Source organism: Hyaena hyaena, unplaced genomic scaffold (genome assembly GCF_003009895.1).
Source record: "Hyaena hyaena isolate Hyena2069 unplaced genomic scaffold, ASM300989v1 scaffold_146, whole genome shotgun sequence".
NCBI classification, from domain to species: Eukaryota; Metazoa; Chordata; class Mammalia; order Carnivora; family Hyaenidae; genus Hyaena; species Hyaena hyaena.
Genome location: NW_024080778.1, coordinates 1,304,014 through 1,325,419, shown reverse-complemented (window position 1 = coordinate 1,325,419; position 21,406 = coordinate 1,304,014). Strand labels below are relative to the sequence as shown.

The window sequence follows — 21,406 nt, the reverse complement described above, 5'->3', positions numbered from 1 at the left end:
GTTTTAGTTCTCTATTAGGCAAAAATATCTGGTCACCTAGATAATAAAGTCACCTCACACTTCTTTCAACATAATGGACTAAAAATATATTACAAAATATTTCAGAAATAAAGGAAGGAAAAAACTCCACTTACCTTTGTTCCTGGTAACCCAGGTAAGCCTGGTTCTCCTTGAGGACCAATGAAACCTGGTTCTCCCTTTAAAAAATGGGGCACATGAGATTGTTATACATTTGGCAGTAAATAAGTAAAGTTAAACTGATTGACTTTTACTGCGGTTTTACTCCTTTGACTGTACACGGTTTTCCTGATGAGATCGAGCTATTGACTAGAAAATTAATCAGCGTTGGTTTTGATCAGTGAAAATACTCTGAGCAAAGCTTTGGAGAAACTTTAGAAAGTAAAAGTGACAAAGAAACCAGATACACATCTTTAAAAATTTCTTTCTCATCTGTTGTCTGGCATTTTTTAACATTTACCATATTAAGATCCATTATATTAGGGTGGATGTGGTAGGTGGCCTCGAAGATAAGCCTCAATGATCCCGCCTGCTACATATTCATGCGCTTGTGTAATTCCTCTGCTGAAGTGTAAACTGGACTTACTGACTCATATCTAACAAATAGAATATACTGGCAGAAGTAAAGGGATATCATTTCTGAGACTAAGTTATAAAAAGACCATGGCTTCTATCTTGTTCTCTCTCACTTGGATCACTGCTTTGGGAAATCAAGCTGCCATGCTGTGAGTAGCCCTATGAGAGGTCCACATGGTGAGGACCAAGTTCTGCTGACAACCACATTTGTGAGCTTGGAAGCAGATGTTCCACCCCAGTAGAGCCTTCAGAAACCACAGCCCTGGCTTACAGCTTGACTGTAACCTAATGGGAGATACTGAGCCATAGACAACCATCTGAATTGTGCTCAAATTCCTATTCTTCCAAAACTGTGAGGTTAATTGTTTGTTTTCAGTTTTGAAGGTAATATGGTAGGTAGCAATAGATAACTGATGTAGTAGATGTGGCTAGGAAAGAGATTCAGGAATGTTCAGCATGAAAGGAATATATTTCTCCTTGCTATACCTTCATAATGTCTTCCCCACTACCTGGAGGAAACCAGTTGTGATATGATAAAAAATGTATTTGGTCTTGTTCCTGGTTCCTTGGACAGAACTCTTAACACCCGGAATTTCTTGAGTGATAAAGCATAATAGGAGTATCTTTTGTTATTCATAACAAACTCCTTTCAAACATACCTGAGTTTATGCTAATGAGGTGACTGGTGGGTTCTTAGATAGTTTCAGGATGGGGGCTATGATAAGGTTGAAACTTTCAGTTCTTTTCCTCTCACTACCTCCAGAGATGGCAGAGGGGCTTGAGATTGAATTCAATCACCAATAGCCAATGGTTTAATCAATCATGCCCATGTAATGGAACCTCTATAAAATCTTTAAACAGTGGCGATTGGAGAGCCTCCAAGTTGGTGAACATATCAATGTGCTGGCAGGATGGTACATCTCTACTCCATGGGGACAGAGGCTCTGGTGCTTGAGACTTTTGACTTCACCCTATGTACCTTTTCATTTGCATCTTCTATAATAGACTGTGGTAGTTGAGCACCACACTTTTTCTAAGTTCTGTGAGCTATGGTGGCAAACTATTAAATTTAAGTGAGGATAAAAGTGGGTTGGTTGTTATATCCTTGAATTTGTAGCCAAGTCAGAAGTGCAGGTAACAAGGAGGCCTAGTACTTGTGTTTGGGGGTTTAAAGTGAGGGCAGTCTCGAGGAGCCTTGTGGGACTGAGCCCTTAAAACCTGTGGAGTCTGATGCTAACCCTAAGTAGTCGGTATCACAATAGGATGGAATTGTAGGACACCTCGCTGGTGTCAGAGGATCAGACAGTTGGAGAATTGGTGTTGGAAAAGATACCATATGTTTGGTGTCAGAAAACACCTGAGACCAATGTTCACATTTCCTCAATATTCAAAGTTTTATTTTCTTCTTAACAATGTGAGCTCAAATGTAAGAGTCTAACTTCCTGAAATCTATAAAGAAGTTTTAATGCAGAAAATTCAATGGCTCTGTTCCATTGTTCTGATGGTACTGGTTTAAGAAAAAAAAAGGTGGAGGGGAAATAATGCTTTAGGTTTACTGTTTGTAAATTTTCTGCAACTCTGTTCTACCTATTCCCACACTCTTACACAAAATGGAAAGGAGAATCTAAACAAGTAATTTTGGATGATCTTTTAATAGTCTAAAATGAAAATCAACTATATTCAGAGAAATCAATGATGACCATTCTACTTCTTAAAAAAGAGTTTAACTTGTTATTTTAAATGAAAAAAAATCACATGGAATACATTTATTTACAAGTAACATATTTCTCCCAATAAAATTTTATAGACAAATACAGAAATATTCTCTGTCCACCCTCAAGAAAAAAGTTGTGGTAAAGTCAATGTGTTTCATTAGTAATGATTTACTGTCGTGAAAATATAATGCAAGTTAATAGGTTGAAAATTCATAGGTAGAAAAGACTCTTGCATATCTTCAAGTAGAAATAAACTGATCTTACTATTTAGCAAAGAAACTATAAGCACCAAGAAAGCATACTAATAAAAGAGAAGAAAAGAAGAGTAAATATTGAAAAACATATTTCTGATTCAGGTTAGTGTTTAGTTTATAAAAAGATGAAGCATGCAGTTTCAAAATTCACAAATAAATAAATTCAGTGATGTCAGTGGTCAGACAAAAGCAATTTTTTTCCTTAAAAAATACAATATATATTAATTTCTCTTGAGGAAAGTATAGAAAGTTTCTTTAAACACAATGTTCAGGGGGAAATTTTTTATTTCAAGATATAAAATTAGCAATGCATTTGACAGTCACAATAATTTTAGCACTACTAATATTGGCTAATTTTCAGCCTTTGAGTTTTACCTTATTTCACTCTAAGAAAGCATCTATCACAATGATGTAATCATTTCTCATTTCAATGTATTCAAGGGGAAAAATAGCATAATTAATTTTAAGATCACAATTTTATATTTATTTAATTCCAGAGCTCCAGCCACTTTGGAGATGTTATTTCCATTCTCTCTATATCTTGGCAGTATGGGGAAGAAATACTCATTGGTTTCTTTTCTGTCTCAGGCTTGAAAGACAATTGTTGAAGTAAATGATGCATAAATATGTCTACTCATGGTCTTGAGTTGCTTGGGTTGTTTCTTAACTTCCTAAGCTTATACCAGAGGCCCTCAAAGTGCCTTTTCACTTAACCCATATTAGCATGCAGAGTAGGAAAATTTCACTGTTATAGTTGGGTAGTATCAAAGAAGAATATCCACAATTTTATGAAAAGGCTATTAAAAATGATCTTCCTTTGTCCAATTAGTGAGGCTGTTTTTCTTCATATACTTCAACTAAAAGAAATTGCAACAGATTGAATGCATAAGCAGATATGACAATCCAGCTACCTTCTGTTAAGCCAGACATTAAAGAAATTTGCCTAAAAAAAAAGTATAACAATGTACTCTTCTTGCTAATTTTTTGTTTTGTTTTGGAAAATTCAGTTATATTACATTAAAAAATGTTATTTAACACAGTGCATTTTTTAAATTTCTCAGTTTTAATATATAATACATGTAACCTATATAGATGAAAATTCTTTCAATCTAGTTTTTAAATTTGTAAAGTTTTGAGACCAAAATTTTTGAGAAATGTTGGTATGGGTACAGAATTGAGTTAATGCCTGGCTGTGCAAATTGGAATCCTGAGGTGCCCAACGATGGAAGATTCTGGTGTTGTTAAGGGATGGTTTAGAAAAGATTTAATAGATAATGTAAGCAAAGCATTTAGTACTGTCTCCAGATGTTAGTTATTATTGTTGCCTTTATCTTATAGTCTCAAAAATGCTAGCTATCATTGTTATTGTTGTTGTTAGTAGTAGTATTACAACATCTCAGTAACTAATTGGTGATACACAAGGTGACTTCTTGTTTCTTTATAACCTGTATGGGCTATACTCAATACCTCTCCAACATCTTTCAAGAAGTAACCCTAAAGTTTCTCATGTGAATATATCATCACTTTATGAGACAATATCCATCTGCCAGAGACTTTAGGATTGCAAAAGCAAATGTATATAAGGTAGAGAAGTGACAGGTTTACTAAGAATCAGTTTTCTTCTTGTAAGGAAGGAAAAGGAGAAAATGACATTTTTATACTGAATTTCTCGAAGTAAATGTAATCCTTAAAAAAAAAAATCTTGTCTCTTTGACAAGGACTGATTAAAGGTTGTAACCTCCTAAAATGTCTAGGAGAAAGGTCATGACAACCTATGGTTCTGTGACCAAAAAATTAAAAAAAAAAAAAAAAAGCAATTGGTTATTTTACTATAGTCAAAATTGTAAGATAGGGGAAAGACACTGGGTTAAGGAAAGGAAGGGAAAAGCAGCTGAAATATCCAAACACAGATCACTTCTGGGAAAAAATTTTTGGAGAAAATCAAACTATACAGAAATGAAGCTATGTAAGTTTTCAAGGCACCGAACAGGAGAAATAACTATTTTTGTTGGACTATATAATAGTTCTGAGAGCTGTTTTTACATATCTGATCTTATTTAATCAATGGGAAATAAGATTGCTAAATTGGAAATTATTCACACATATTTGTCTGAGTACACAAGGTGGAGGAGAGATGTAATAAAGGAAATTGGAACTATAGTTCACTTAAGCTTGTACATTACTCTTAATGAAGAGGCAATTAAATTTACAGTTAAAAAGCTTTTTTATAAGGCAATTACTTGAATTAGTAAATCCAAATTATAATTTCTATGAGCATTTTAGAAATAACATGAAAACATAAAGTAGAGGATTTTTTGAAAAGGGCAGATGCTGACTATCATAATCAAAGAAACATATATTTACACAGGTATGCAACAAGTAAAATAGCTCCACCATTGAAGTGAAAACAATTAAATATGATACTTTATGAAACAATGTTAATCTTTTCAGTTTATGATGTGTTACTGCAAAACATCTAAGAAAAATGGGGGAAAGGCAGATCTTTAAACATTGGTTTAGGGGAATCTGGGTGGCTCAGTCCTTTGAGCGACTGACTCTTGATTTCAGCTAAGGTCATGATCTCAGGGTCCTGGGACCGAGCCCTGCATTGGGCTCTACACTCACAGCATGGAGCCTGGTTAGGATTCTTTCTCTCTCTCTGTGCAACCCCTCCCCCCCCCAACTCTCTCTCTCTCTCTCAAAGTAAGTAAATAAATATTTTAAAAAATAAACATTGGTTTGTCATGAACACCAGGGCACCAATGAATAGTATAAAGATGAGTTAACAAGATTACTTCAAGGGTGCCTAGGTGGCTCAGCGGGTTGAGCCACTGACTTTGGCTCAGGTCATGATCTTGCAGTCTGTGAGTCTGAGCCCTTCGTCGGGCTGTGCTGACAGCTCAGAGACTAGAGCCTGCTTAGATCCTGTGTCTCCCTCTCTCTCTGATCCTACCCATCTCTTTCTCTTTCTCATCTCTTTCTCTTTCTCAAAATTAAACATTAAAAAAATTAAAACAAAAAAGATTACTTCAGAGCCACTTTAGTTTGTTCTCTCAGGTTTCATATATATATATATATATATTTTCTCTCATTACACACACACACACACACACACACATATATTTTAATTCTCCTCCATCTCTCAATTCACTCACCATCTCAAGTGAGATAGCATTTTAAGTTTTTACTTTTGTTCCTGTTGAGAACAAGATTACAAAGTCAAATGGGGTTCCTCTCCTACTGGTATTGCTGATCCTGTATAAAAAGGAATCAAAAGAGTGAAGGCAGCCAACTTTCAGATCTTAAAATGTCATTGCTTGTAAAGTAAGAGCCCAAATATAGGGAAAGGGAAAAGTAAAAAGAAGAAAGAGGAGGAGGAGAAGGAATCATGGAAGAAAGTAGGGAGGGAGCAGGGAAATAGATGGAAGAAGACAGGAGAGGAACAGAATGGGGCACAATGAACATCTTAAAATTTTCTGTTCCTCTACCATGACTATAACCATTAAATCTGGGTTGAATCTGTTATTTTTATTGTTGCATTTTCACTGGTCCTGGAAACATCCAAGTAGATCTGTGCTTCAGACAGACACAGGAAACTAAAACACTAAAATACAGAGCTCTGATTTAACCAGAGCCTGGAGATATAAAATAATCTCCAATTATTATTGGATAATAATAATAATATAGATATTATTACAGCACTATTTATCAGAACCCTTACCACAATCCAACATTTTAACTGCTGAAACACAATTAATAGCTGGCACCATATTCTGCTACCCAAGCCGCATGCTACCCAGTGATTAAATGGTTGTCAGAGAACCAGAAATCTCAGCTTTGTTAGTGCTATCGTACTATGGCACTAATGTAGCATCAAATTCCACAATGAAGAAAAATTTGTTAATCTTCTAGTCTTGTTTTAGATGTTGCCTATGATTTCTCCCTGCTCCTGATTTCAAGAGCTTTGTCCTTTGTTTATTCTTTAATTAATTAGCTTATGACCAATGAGCTTAAAAATCAAGTCTCAGTACCAAGACTGTACACATTACCCTGTATTAAGCTAGTAGAAAAAAAAATCAATAATAGAGGAGCTGTGGTTTTGGCAACTACACTGGGATCTGGGTTGGGCAGAAGAAATGCCATTCACTCAGGATAAAGCACAGTGGAGCAACACATTGCTGGGAGCAGCATCAAGAGCAGCAAGCAGACCTGTCTGAAAATCTGACCCAAGATGTTAATTTGAACGAAAGTTTTAAGCTGCTGGGGTACATAAAGATGCAGAGCCAAATCTACAGAGAATAGCTATTGCTGAGATCAAAGGTGTTTCTTCACATGACCAATTTTAGAGGGCCTAATGGTCTCACATTGATCTTTCCAACTGTAGCTAACCATTTCAACAGCCCCGACTCTGATCTTATAGTATTAACCTCAATGAAAAGAAGAACAGTAGCTAATAAGGACTATATTTGAACAATTACCCTGATTTTGCACAAGACAAAAAGTTCCCTTGCTGATAAGAAGGTCAGTATTAGGGCTCTCTTTCTTCCTCTCCACCCAGCTTTCTTTCATAAATTGGCAATATGTGCACAAGCAAGAAGGTTTAGTAGGTGGGATCTATTCACTTTATAAGATTAAAAAAATACAACAAAGATAAGATTTTTGACTGACGCCACTTTTGCTCAACTCATTTGCTATTACTTTTAAAACATTTAAATAGTCTACTGAGAGAGCTAGATTCTGTGTATTCTGGCAAAAAAAAAAAAGCCACAAAAAATAAAATACCTAAAAATAAAACAAAATACCCTAAAACAATGTGAACAATTACTGTCTTTACCAACAAAGAGGACAACAAAAACTGGCCTTCTATGTTACAAAGAGGCAAAGGAAAGCTAGAAAATTCCCTAAGAAGATGACCTTTCCAAAATTTAATAATAGCCATCAAAAGTTTCATTAAGTTTTAGAATTCCATTATAAAAACTGGACTGATTTGGTTTTTCTTCAAGCCTACATTTAATACAGGGCAAGAAAAGTATTTGAGATGACCTTCCTTTATCTTCTAAATGGCTTTTGGGACAGTTCACTTAACACTCTTTTTTCAAAGTTACATAAAGGATGTCCTTCATATAGGTGGATGACAAGAGTCAACAAATACATAGATGGGATTATTGGTCAAGGTAAGAAAGGAAGAGAGAGTTTCATTCACAATGAAATAGCTCCCCAGGTGTTTCCCTATAAACTTCCAGAACTTACCATCTGTTAAATGGAATGGTGACCAGAAAGTCCAAACTGATTAGCTCTCACCCACAGAAAAATCTCTGGTTTTTCATTTATTACCATTTGTTTTATTTTTATAAGTCATTATCAATTAAAGCAGTAAAAGATACTATTTTTTTTAACCTGTCTAAAAATCCTTTAACATACCAGCTTAAACCAAGTCATGTTTTCCATGATATTTATTACCTCCAAGCAGATACAATTTTCACTGCCCAAAAAAAGTACAACAGGGCTTGGGAAATAAGTGCTGATTTGCCTGGGTGCTAAAGAATCACCAATAATTTTGATTAATGTGTCTTGACACTGAATGCATCAGCCATACAAGATTTGTCTTGCTTAAAGGCTAATTAGAATTCAAGTCAGCATGATACCTGTTTCTGAGGATTATAGCAAGAACATTTGTTGTAATAAGAACCTCTAGGCAGCTAGTTTTTGTAATGATTGATTTGTAAAATTATTGAGGGGGAAAAAAAGAATGAGAAAGTAGAGTCTGTCTAAAAAACACTGTTTCCTTTAAGGATAAAACTTGAGTATAAACTAAAACATCTCGGTGATATGATGAAAATGAACTACAATAGCAGGTTTATTTAAAACTCAGAAAATATACCTTTCAGCTTTTTTTTAAAAAAACAGATTACATCATGAAAGCACATTCAGTATGTTTATTGGAGATTTTGTGATGGCTGCTAAAAATCTCTGATTTCTGGTTGTATGAGTTTCCTAATTGGATTCTAAAATTACTCAATTGCTCACAGTTTGTACAAGCAGGAAATAATTACAAGTAACAATAACACATCTTATCCTCTCGAACAGTATTTCTTCCTTTTCTTTTTTTCTTTTAGGAATGCATTTCATATCCTATGTTACTTCCAGAAACGTTCCTCTGCTATTTTTAAAATGAAATTTGATGTTTCTGAAGAAGGAACCTCATCTCTAGTGGATTTAGATGGTAAATTTCTATTAGATTATTGGACATGGTAATTAATCCTAAGAATGCCAAAGTAAATGTTCCTGCCACCTATAATATTTAGTCTTTATATGATTTAGTGTCAAGGATGATTTCATATAATGAGGTATAAAGAATTAGTTACTGTCTCATACTCTCCCAATCCTCAAATTCTTAATCTGAATGTCAAATTTTCTCTAATGTGGAAGCCAGAACAAAAATATCGAGCTTGAGAGAAAATAGTGTAAAATTTTTTTTGCCATCTAAATGATTTTTTTTTCAATTGATGTAATTTTTACTGTATTATATTTCCCTACTCTATTAAGTTTATTGCATTATGTAAACTTTTCCCAATTACTTTCTGAATATGATGAGATAAGCTGGTGGTCTATGTGGAAAGGAGAAAAGCAGACACGGAAAATCCATATTTGTAGAAAATGTCTTGGTCCAGGCAACACTATGCCTGGGGCCTAGAGAATTTCCTACATGATGTGTCCAGTTTTTCTTGCCAACAGTGTAGGAAGGAGAATTTTGACAGTACCAGGTCTTATGCCCAGAATGTTGTGTTCTCTCATCCTTTATTCCCAGGATATATTTGAGTTATAGGAAAAGGGAAATAGTGTGATGTTTGAAGAGAAAGTAGGTTATCTTACTGCTCTTAAAGGTAATATTCATCCTTCACTGCAAAGGAGTTTTCAGAATTTATGTCTATTAACCTATAGAATGCAAATGGCTTTATGTTCTCCAGGTTAAAATTATTCACATTAAGAAAGACTATATTGAATAGGTGCATAACCAATGTTTCCAATATTCTGAACTCTAAGAGAAAGAAAGTAATAGCTAAAATTTATACAGGATTTACTATATGCTTGGCAACATTTTAGAAGCTGCACACATATTAACTAGTTTAATTTATGCAATAATTCTACGAGGTATGTACAACAATGATTTTGTAAGGAAACCAGAGGACAGGAAGATTATTGTCACTTTCCCAATGTCATGATACAGCTTCTTAACTGGGGGGTAGAACTGGGACCCGTACACTGGTGGTCTGGTTCTAAAGTCAGGGGTCTTGAACACTGCTCTATACTTCTTCATTATTAGGGTAATATAATCATAAAAGGGGTAAGTAATGTATTTATATTTTTCAAAATAAGTGTGGAGAGAAAAATATTTTAAAAATGGGAACTTCAAATCTTACCCTTTTAGGTGATATCAGAAAAGCTAGTTATAATAAGTTTTACCCATGAAAAACATATTAGAAGGCTTGTTTATAAAAATCATTTTCTGAGCTCAAATCTTATTTCAGAAGATCAATGTCTGCATGGTACATTGTGCATAATTTAATTTTCCCAGTTGAACATCTTGACACTATATGAACCATGAATGCATGAAATAGGAATTCCAAATGTCTTCCACATGGTGAGAGAACTTTCCAATACTTGTGCAGGAAGCCTAAGAGTAGTTTGAAATTAAGATATGGCTGTTCTTGGTGACTTTTATTATGTATGCCCAAGGTATTAGCACTTGTCTCTGAGTGGGACTCTGAGGTGATAGATAGATGAGTCTGCGGTCTGTATTTAGGCACTTTGCTCATTTCCTGAGAGCTGTGTGGAAGGCATTTGGGTGCTCATTAAGTTCCCCACCATTCTCCGAGAGCAACAGGTGGTGAATCAAAGCTTCTCTGGTATTTCATGGCTGGTTTCCCCAATGTCTTGGAAATAACGGATGGCATTTGCATGCTGTCTATAGTACCAGCAGATAAGAAGGGGATGGATAGCAACAGGAAGAAGTATTTCCAAAGCATAAACTAACACACAAATTCTTGCTACCACACATTCTAAATTCATACGTGTGGTTTCCTCTTTTAAATATTGTTACTGGTTCAAACTAGGAAACCATGCTTAACTAGCCTGTGGTTAGCAACCTAGCAGAAGCAAGGTATAGTAAAGGTGTAAAGAACATCTCAAGTTAATGAAGCTATATCGTAAAGTTATAAATTCATAACTCTACATTTCTAAACATCCATGACAACTAATGACTATGTGTTCTTAAATTGTCTCCTTCACAACATGACTTCTTTATACTGACTACCCACTACCTACATTATAAAGAAAGAATATTGCCCACATCCTGAACTAGAGCGATAAGTCAAAGCTAATTAAACCAAAACCAGAATCTGTGATTTAAATCAAATAGTGGGTAGTTCCCCAGCAGTACTTGATAATTCAAGAGAAAAGTGTCTTTAGTGGATGATAAAAAGGTTTTATCAATTGGTAACTAGTCAGGCTTTACAAACAAAGGAACATAGCTATATGATCTCACCAACATACATCTGGCAATGTCCTAGGACCCTAGGAATAAAAGTATTTACTGGAGGTGTCAAATCACCAACACTCTTCCCAATCTGAAAAAGTTCAAAACATTTGGACTAGTTCACATACGACTAGGGAAATGCCATGTGATATTTTTCATGGTGGAAGACATAAAATGAGTAAGAGGTAACGATAACAAATAGTGGTAATGAAATTGTTTTCTGATTGTTTCGGGGGGAAGGGTAAAACTGGGGTAAAACCCCAGTACCTTTACCCTTACATACTCTTTTCTCACCAAGATTTGCCTCATACTCAGCAGAAGGGACAGCTGGATTTCAGTGCAGCACTGAGGTTCCTGCCACACGAGCTGACATTGAGAGCACAGCCCTGCTAACCTATGAGCCAGTCCTGCAGATAACACTGCCCCAGCCCTTCCCAAATGCCCTTCCTTTCCAGTGACTTCCCTCTTATTTATAACGCAACCAGGTTCTTTTAAAGTAATATTGAATATAATTTTCTTACATTTGCTTAAAAATCTATGATCTTCTAATCATTTCTTAAAAGCTTCTTTTTTTTAATGCATAGGAATTACTAAGGAACTGCCACAGTTCCTTCAATAAAATGAAGTTATTTTGCTAAATATCAAATGATAAGGAAATGACTTTGACCCTTTAGTAAACTGTTGTCATAGGGTATACTTTTTCACTGAGGAAGCCAAAGACAAAATATGTTAAAAGGAATATCTGAATGTCTATGATACTAATCTGGAAACATCAAAAAAAAAAAAAAAAAAAAAACCACTCCAGAAATTTCTGTGTGCTAATCTGAAAGACACAGTTTTCAAGTCTGTTACTTATACCAAATATACTCATAAAATATATGTGATACCATATGATGTCTGGGAACTCAATAATTTAACATAGCCATATTATTTCATCAAACACAACCTTCATCAAACAGTACACATGACTCCCACACTGAAATTAGGATTACTAATTTCAGAATGGTCTGATGCACACTAAAGATTGATTCAAAATCTATGAGAACAATGTACGGAAAAATCTTACTTGCATGATGTTACTCTATCAAATGCATCTAGAATTTTAAAAAAATACCTAAAACTTTTAAGCTTTGTTTATTTTTTATTATGATTTTGATTATGATTATGATTATTTTACTTTTAAGCTGTAAAAATATCTTAAAGGAATAACTACTGCTAAGGCAGCAGAACTTTAAGCCTTGCCAGTTGCCATGTGAAAAATTTTAAATAATTTTTAAAAATGTATGTTTCATAACATTTTAGGTAGTTTTAAAACATGTAAAACAATGGTTTCAAATTAAGCTTTAAGCAATTATTTCAAAAGATACATACAAAGTTCATGGAAATAGTATATGGGTCGGAATAGTTTAGTAATCAGATTTGTACTTTGCAGTGGGAGTTATTGACAGGAATTGGAAGCAAAAAACACAATAAAACGATTATTATAATGAATGAATTACAAAAACAGCTGCCTCCATGTTCAATTTATAGGGATGATAAGACTCTGATTTTAGTCAAAATCTGATAGGACGTTAAGAATAAAATTAAAATATGAAAGTAGACTTCCTAGACTTTAAAGACTTCCTATTGGCACTTAAATTTTTTCAAGGGGCGTAGTAGGTTAAGTAGTAGAATATATAGTCCAGATATGTTTGCCACATGTCCAGCAATGGCAAATATTACCAATACCTGTGTCTAGTTCTCAATTTAAAAAATTTAATTGAGATGGCTGGAGAGTGTTTAAAGAGAGGCATTATATTTTTAGTTTTCTTTTTTTTCCTATTTTCCTTTGAGTTTTGTGACTTTCATAATTACATTTCTATGAAGCTGAGACTGTCAGTGCTGTATTTACCTTTATCCCCGGAAGTCCAGGAAGCCCAGGAAGCCCTGGTTCACCCTACATAGGAAAATCACATAGCATTATAGAACAGTAGTCACTCAGTCACAGTATGTGGAGAAAAACATGGCAAATGTTCCTAGCTGAATACTTGCTGCATATAAATACATACATAAATGCTGTCTAGTTTCAAGGACTTTGGTGACATTATACAGTTCAGTCAACTCTTGATTCAGGGATTGGTTGACCATTTTGTAGATTTTTCAGGATTTTTCTCTCTTCCTGTCATCTCACTGCTCATTGGCATTTCTGCCAGAAGGCAAGCAAGAGAAGAAGTAGAAGGAAAAGGCACTCCTACGTTTTATTATTCTCTGGTAAATGATTTCTTGTGGAAGCTGAGGTTCTTTGCTGAAATGAGGATTTTGTATGCATTTGAATAATGCATCCTATTCCAGGGCTCTCTTACCTCAGATAATCAAGAGTTGGCTGTGTGAACAGATGGTCACATCAAAACAATATACATTAAGTCTTGCTCACTTAAAAGTATAGTAAGATTTCTTTTCCATTCCTGAATGATGAGAAGATAAATGCATGGTTAAGATTCTACTTAACTCCAGCCTGTATCTCTGACCGTTGTTGAGTCTGGGTAACTCTGCTTAGCAATTTCGGGCTAATGGTACCGTGTGTGCAGCTGTTCCTGAATACAGGTTTGAGATTAAGTGGTACATTTTGTATGAGCACACTGGAGTCAAGCTAATTCTCATTTTCACAGAATTGTCTACATTATTTTAAGTACAAAGTACAGTGACAAAAGGTTACATTGCTTAGAAAATCTCCTGAATTCCATTAAAGAAGCATAAAGAAATCACTGGGGAAACTGAAAGTCTATCCTGTATTGGACTGAGGTGACTATTCGCAGAAACAACATTTGAGGGTAAAAGGCACACACTGTTTCATAATGGTCAGTCAGTGGGACAGACAAGTATATTCAAAGAGATTGGAGCATCAAACTAAGTAAAAGTGTTAAAGGGAGGTACTGCTTTTAATCTAAATGCTTTAACAATCCCCATTCCATGGAAAATCTAAGAACAACCAGATATTTCATCTTTAACAGTAGTACTTTCATATTATGAAGAGTCACGATGTGCTCTGGTATTGTATTTAAAAAAATGACTCCACATAACTTATTAAACTGTATGGTTAGACATAGAGGGGAAACTGACTTTCCTGATGGTTTAGGCCATAGGGGCTTCAGGAATGCAAAAGAAAAACTATGCTGTTTGTAACTATATAACTGAAATTTTGCACTGTGAACAGTAAGACTAAGATGAGGTTAAGTCAGAAAAGAATGATCATTAAGAATTTGATATTCTATTCAGAGAATACTTGTCTAAGTAGATTAAACTTTACACAGAAACATTATACATTAGACTTTCTTTTTTCTTTCCCTTTTGCCCTTCAAACAACAAATTTAAGAAGATCTAGTAAATAAGGCTTGCATCCATATTTTACTGAAGATTCTCTTTTACCTTAAAAAATGTACAAGCCCTTGAATATACAATAAACTGCAGTAGAATATACAACCAATAAAAGTAAACACATTGGTGATAAATTGATAGTTTTATATCGCTTTAGAAAAGTCTCCTCAAAGTCAAGACATCCTATTTGAAACATGTGTGAAAATATATAGGTCAAATCACTGTTTCCATACAGGAGAAATGTCCTACACACACACTTCCCTCCCACCATATTAAAAAGAGTCTATGACTAATTAAAAAAAGATTTTTATAGGGGCGCCTGGGTGGCTCAGTCAGTTAAGCATCCGACTTCGGCACAGGTCATGATCTCATGGTTCATGGGTTCGAGTCCCGTGTCGGGCCCTGTGCTGACCGCTCAGAGCCTGGAGCCTGCTTCAGATTCTGTGTCTCCCTCTCTCTGACTCTCTCCTGCTCACGTTGTCTCTCTCTCAGAAATAAAACATTAAAAAAAAGATTTTCATATACATATGCATACACAGACACACACCTATGCTTTCTAACACTGAGAAATGTCTATAAGACATTATGGAGTATTTTATAATGTAGATTGAATACTTACAGAGACTTTGAGCATTTAGCTGTTCCCTGCATCACATGTGTATGTACGTATATATTTATATTAGAATATTAAATGGGTTTTTTAAAGTACAGATATTTCAAGAATTCATATTTCATAGTACTGGATTTTTATAAATTTGACCTTTCCAAATTTACGTTTATTCAATGTAGTAGTCAACATAATGAAAGATTATAAAATATTTTATGTTACCCTTTGTGGAACATCTCAACATTTTTTAGGAAGACTTCTCTTCCTATACAAGTTCCATAAAGGCTTGTCTTTCAGTTAAGACAATTTTTTGTTAACTTCATGCTTGCCTATTTCTTAGCTCGGGAGCTTCTCTGGAGTGAGATCTTAGGCATGCATGGCCCTAGGTCAGATGTGGGTCATAATTAAGAATTGGTTTATTCTTCCATTTGAAAAATACTTGTCCAAATAGACTAAATTTTACACATTATCTTTTGGGTTCTTTTTTTTTTCCTTCCCTTTGACTCTTTACCTCCCATTAAAGGAGACCTTTATCTGCTGTCAAATTCTGGACTCTGCTTTTGCCCCACATTTCTGTTGCAGTGTCCTCTACTTCTAGATATATTTTAACTGGGAGGGTCCCTTCCAATGGGGAATCAAGTATTTTTATCCCTTTAAAGTTAAAACATATAAAGAGATGTAGAGAAGGTAGAAAAGTAAAAACTATGTGATGGCACACAATACCTATTTTTATAAATCTACACATTCACTTTAGAAATATAAATACACACGCTAACTCATCTGTCAATCACACATTTTACTGCTGAATCTATAAAAGAAAAAAAAACTATAATGAAACCATTTCTACATTATGAATGTTGGTCTAAAAAACAAATTTACGTACTGGACAACGGCAAATAGTGGAAAGCTAACCAATGGGCTTTTCATTCTGTCTTGAAACTCTACGTCTCTGGGAACGTCCCTAACGCAGGAGGTTAAGTGCTGAATCCACAACACGGTTCTGCAATGATCAGGGACATGCTTTAGAAGTTCCCTTGAATTGGTTCTGTGCTGAGTTCTGTTTGTCATTTTCTAATCTAAGTAAGCAGCAAACATGGGAATATTCTACTTTTAAAGCAATGTTGCGGTAAGTATTGCCAAATCCTGATATTAGACAAAGGAAGTCATAAATATTGTGGGCAAGTGAGATTGCGTCAAAGGATAGGATCTGGCCTAAATATTGATGAAAAAGATGCTGTGCCTTTCAGGGCACATACTCATCCAAAAGGTTGTAAGTTTTTAATGAATCCACCCCTTCTCCCGATATAATTTAAAGCAGATTTTTAATGAAATACAAAGGAAATCCAATGTTTCCATATGTAAACCTATAAACTTCCAGGAATGAATCTAAACTGTATTTCTAAATAATCATGAGAGGGCCATATTTTACTAAAAAAATTGAAAATCATTTTGGATCTCCCACTCTGAAAACAGTGAAACCTATACAAGTTTATAGCAGATTTGTTTCATTTTGTTTTGTTAAAAAGGCATAACAGTCTTGTAGGCATTTCTTTTAGTATATCAGATTTAGAGAGCAGTTTAAACGTAACCTTTAATTTTGAAATACTAAGGAGTCTAAAATTAGATCATCTAATTTACAAATGATTTTTTAAAAATCATATATGTATCCATAGGTTGGTTAAAGTACTTGGCTAGTGTCTCCAATTAAAATTTAGTTTATTAACAAATCTGGTTTGTATAGATCATCTGAGAAGATTATTTGCTTTTTCAAACCAAAGGGGACCATGACTCTCTGATGATATAACTAATTTCAAATTTCTTACATAAAGAATCAGTAAGAAATCTTAGGAATCAAATATAAAAATTCACAGAGTTCTGCTGGGTTCTTCGGAAAAGCCTGAACTTTACCTGAAACTGGGCCTGATGAATCATTACTCCTGGAGCCTGAGTTTCAAAGAAAACTCTATTTTTAAAAATTTTAAAAGAACATGAAAGACTTTCTCAAAAATCACTAAGTCTCTAAAACAAGCAATGATCTTCTCAATGACTTCAAGAGTGTGGGAACATTATTGTTTTCATGTCTTAAGTTTCCAGACTCCTATAATGAGATTTATTCTCTGTTTTCCTTTATATCAATGAGGTAAATTCTATGACTCTAACCACATTTTTTCTACAACATCAGCTATTGCTAGATAAAGGCAGTCATGATCTTAAGAGCTTTGACCTAATGTGGAATTCACATTTACTTGTTAGCTACAATACATCTGTTATCTAAAATCTAACCACATTGGACACTGATATCCAGATGCTCAGACAATAAACTGCTAACAGTTGTTTCCTGCCTCAGAGTCAAATGAGAATATGAATCTAAACATAATCACTGCATATTCTCTAATTGATCACTGAAGTGAAGCACAAATGATTTTTAAAAGATCATGTATGTATCCACAGATTGGTTAAAGTACTTGGCTAGTGTCTCCAATTAAAATTTAGTTTATTAACAAATCTGGTTCGTATAACATAACATTTGTTGCATAGGTAGATATGATTCACATAAAAAATTATCAGTAAGGAAGTATTTGAAATAAAAAGAAAAGGGATATAAGAAACTATCATTCCCTACTGAAACAGTTTAGTAAATATTCATTTCTTCTCATGAATGATAGAAACATGCAGAGTATCTTTAAACATGCAAGATAAGTTGTTGGCATTCCAACCCAACCGATCTTTGTTAGTCTCAAACAGCTAAGTATAGGCAGACTTTAGTTAATAAAGCATCTTTCTACATGTACACAGTGTTTCATATTTTGCTATGGTCAGCATCAGTCTTTTTAAAATGCAGAATAATCAATAGCACTCTGCATGCAAAGCATGAAAACTGCATCATTTTGCAATAATTACTTTCATATTACACAGTGGACAGTAGATATAAAATGGCAAATATGTGACAGTACAAAGAACAACACTAGAATAAAGATGTTACCTTTTGCCCTGGACGACCAGATTCTCCAGGCTCCCCCTGACCAAAGAAAGCCAAAGATGAACGAACAAACAAACAAACAAACAGTCTTATAAGAATTTTCCAAAATGCTTAGGCCTCTGGACACTTTCACAGAGATGGTCTAACCTTCTTGATCATATGCATTTCATTCACTTTATTCTATTACTCTACATTTCAATAGAGACAGAACTTTTTTCTTGGTGTGGACATACCTAAATCTCACCTACAAATCCACATTTCCATAAAAACCATTCACAGAGAGAAGTGAAGGCAATACCTCTTATTTAAGCCTTTATCAGAATTCTAGCAGATATTCCCTGTTGTGTTTGGAAGCTAATTATTGCAGAAGAATAGAAACAGTTATAACCATCAAAATTGGTACTAAAGAAGAGTGAGCAGAGGCTTATAAAATTAAAACTGTAACTCCTGGGGTATAAACACTCACAAGGCTATAGTTACCTTAATTCCTGCTGCAGATGATCCAGGGTCACCCTAAAACAAAACCAATGGGAGATTATTCCACAGGATATGAGAATAGGAAACATATAAACACATGGAGAGCCAATTTCAACATGGCACTCCAAAGGAGCCCCATATCTAATGGGCCTGACTATGCTCCATAAAACTATATCAACTTGTCAGCTGTTAAGATGTCAACAATTTCCAAGGTAAACAATGCACTTTCTAAAAACATGAGCTTATTTTGAATGCAAAATACTCAAGGACTATATTCTTTGAAGTAAATATAAATATTCAAATAGGTATGTCTTCCCTTGATATAGTGTTAAAAGTGTATTCTAAAGTAATAAATTGTAATTTGGAGACCTGGAACTTTGGTTTTCTCTATTTCTGGAATTTATTAATGTCACGGGCTATCAGTTACTGGGAGTTCCTTGACCCTCTCAGTCTTCAGAAAGTCCAGGGTTCAAGAGATGAAGTCAAAGGGTTAATGATGTTGAGCTGGAGAAAGCCACGTAGCAGGTCAGTTGGTTTTCCTCATGGAGCACTGTCACAGTTATGACCGGCACATTTTCTCTAGCTTTACATTTATTTCATTGTGATGCAGTCACCAGAAAATTACAGGATGATGGATGACTCATGGGTGGCAGGGACACATGTACGATCTAAGAGAAAATCTTGAGAGAGAATCTGGTTTTCTAAAAGGCAATGTATTCCACAGGGAATTCACAGAGGGTGACTACATTTTCAAAGCACATATGCTATAAAATAAGCAGAGAGAGATTAGTAGAAAAGAATAGGGAGGTTAGTTAAGAATGTTGTTGATTTCTGAAATGAAGCCAACAAAGGGCCTAGATTTTCAAGCTCCTTCCAGCCCTTTGTCTCATGAACATGCTACAAGGCAAAACAGGGAGAAAACTTAGCTATTTGAGACTTTCAAGAAGATAAGAACAGGCATAAGGAGGAAGGCACATCCTGGGATTTCCTCAGCTGTCACATCTATGCAACTGCTCAAGGAACTCCAGGGGTCTAGTTCCTTGTTCTGGGTTTAGGAACCCCCCTCATTTGTCTCTTTTAGAGACAGAGATGAGGCCTCAGGCCTCTGTGCATGGAGCACTTGTCCCCTTCTCTCAATTCCTTCCCCCTCATCCCCAGGCTGACATCTTCTCTCTCTTGAGGTCTTGGCTTAAGTGGCTTTGCCTCAAAGAACCCTTCTCCAACCAACTTAAGACGCATGTCCCTTACATACACATTTGACTGTTCAGCACTGAGCTCTGTTCGTGTCCTACATAGCTCACTTCATAATTACACATTTATTTATTTACTGTCTGTCCCTTCATTAGACAATCAGCCACATGGGGGCAGATTTAGTATCGATTTTTATTCAGTGCCTAGCCCATAGTAGATGCTCAATACATATATGGCAAATAAATGAGCAAATTCAAAAAGAATGTTTTAAATAACTCAGCAGTCAAGAATCAAAATGAAAAAGTGGTGCCTGGGTGGTTCAATAGGTTGAGTGTCCAACTCTTGATTTTGGCTCAGGTCACAATCTCATGGTTTGTGAGATTGAGCCCCATGTGGGGCCCTGTGTTGACAGTGTAGAGCCTGCTTGGGATTCTCTCTCTCCGTCTCTCTCTGCCCCTCCCTTGCTTATGCTCTCTCTTGCTCTCTCAAAATAAATAAGTTAACTTAAAAAATGAAGAAAAATTAGGAAGGAAAAAATACTTGGGAAGGATAAGGAAATAATAAATTAGCTTACTGAGGAAATTGATATATATGTGAGCCTCTGTGATGTCTGTAATTGTTAAAACCCAAGGAAAAACTAAATCATGACAAAACTTAAGAAAAGGACTTTACATACTGTTTTATACTGATTTCTCTTTCTAATCATTAACATTCAGTTGAGTTCCAAGTGGGAAGTGAAATAAATGTGGCTAATAAAATAAAACTTATTTCTATTACTATTAAATCAAATCTGAAAGCCTTCAACACCAATGAATCAGGTTTGTAATATTTTGCACAATAAGACCTTTGTGTTCCTAAAAACAATTTTGACTTTGCTGAGCCTCTTCCCTCATCTCATTTATATCTCATAAAACTCTGATGAGATAGAGCAGATATTACTATTTTCATTTAATAGACAAGGACATTGAAGCAATGAGAGGATAAGTGAATTTTGGACTTCCTAAATTCCATTGCCATGTTCTTTTTATTAGAATAAGAATTATTGGTTTATTTCATTTTGACAACAGGGCATAAAGGTTCCAGTAAACTTGTAAATAAAAGGAAGTTGCTTATATTAACTGTAGTTTAAAACCTTTTATTTTTAGTGTCTTAATGGAAAGTGGCTGGATAATCCACAAATGAGAATAAGGAACAGATTTAGTTCTCATAGAAAGTAGATGGAAAGAAAAGGACAGTTTCCTGAAAGGCTGATTTATTTGTGGAAATTGGAGCAGTTTCATTTGATGGAGGACTATGAGTGATATTTTAATTCTCTTTTAAAAAACTTAGACTGTGAAATCTCGAGGAATTTTTTAAACTTTTAAGTGGCAAGACAACTGCTGAAAGACAGTCATAAGTTAAACATTTTAAAGGAGAGTGCTGCAAGGAGTAGAAATAAAACAGTCAGTGTTCATAATCCTCATTCCTGAAAAAGTGAAAGCGAACCCAGGACTAAAGTATGAAAAACCCAACTATGTCTTAAATAGACGCTTAGCTTCATAAGTCAGCTGGTCTGGAAACCCAAGTTTCACCAGGGTAAGTAAGTCACAAATGGGAGGATACTTTGAGAAGACACTTGAGATAAACAGACGGGGCTTTACCACTGATCATTCAAACACAGAGGGCTTCTGGTTTTGGTCATGCTAATGTTCAAATACA

The 21,406-nt window shown here is 34.9% G+C and overlaps 1 protein-coding gene across 2 annotated transcripts in view; it reads right to left on the bottom strand.

The window, feature by feature from the left end:
• Nucleotides 1-21,406, bottom strand: part of COL25A1 (collagen type XXV alpha 1 chain) — a 455,910-nt gene that overhangs the window by 48,705 nt on the left and 385,799 nt on the right. For both annotated transcript variants that reach the window (XM_039238752.1, XM_039238753.1), the window contains exons 16-19: nucleotides 18,521-18,553; nucleotides 18,044-18,079; nucleotides 12,991-13,035; nucleotides 135-197 (exon numbers count right to left, since the gene is read on the bottom strand). In XM_039238752.1, coding sequence (XP_039094683.1) covers nucleotides 135-197; nucleotides 12,991-13,035; nucleotides 18,044-18,079; nucleotides 18,521-18,553 — 177 coding nt within the window. The remainder of the gene's footprint in view (nucleotides 1-134; nucleotides 198-12,990; nucleotides 13,036-18,043; nucleotides 18,080-18,520; nucleotides 18,554-21,406) is intronic.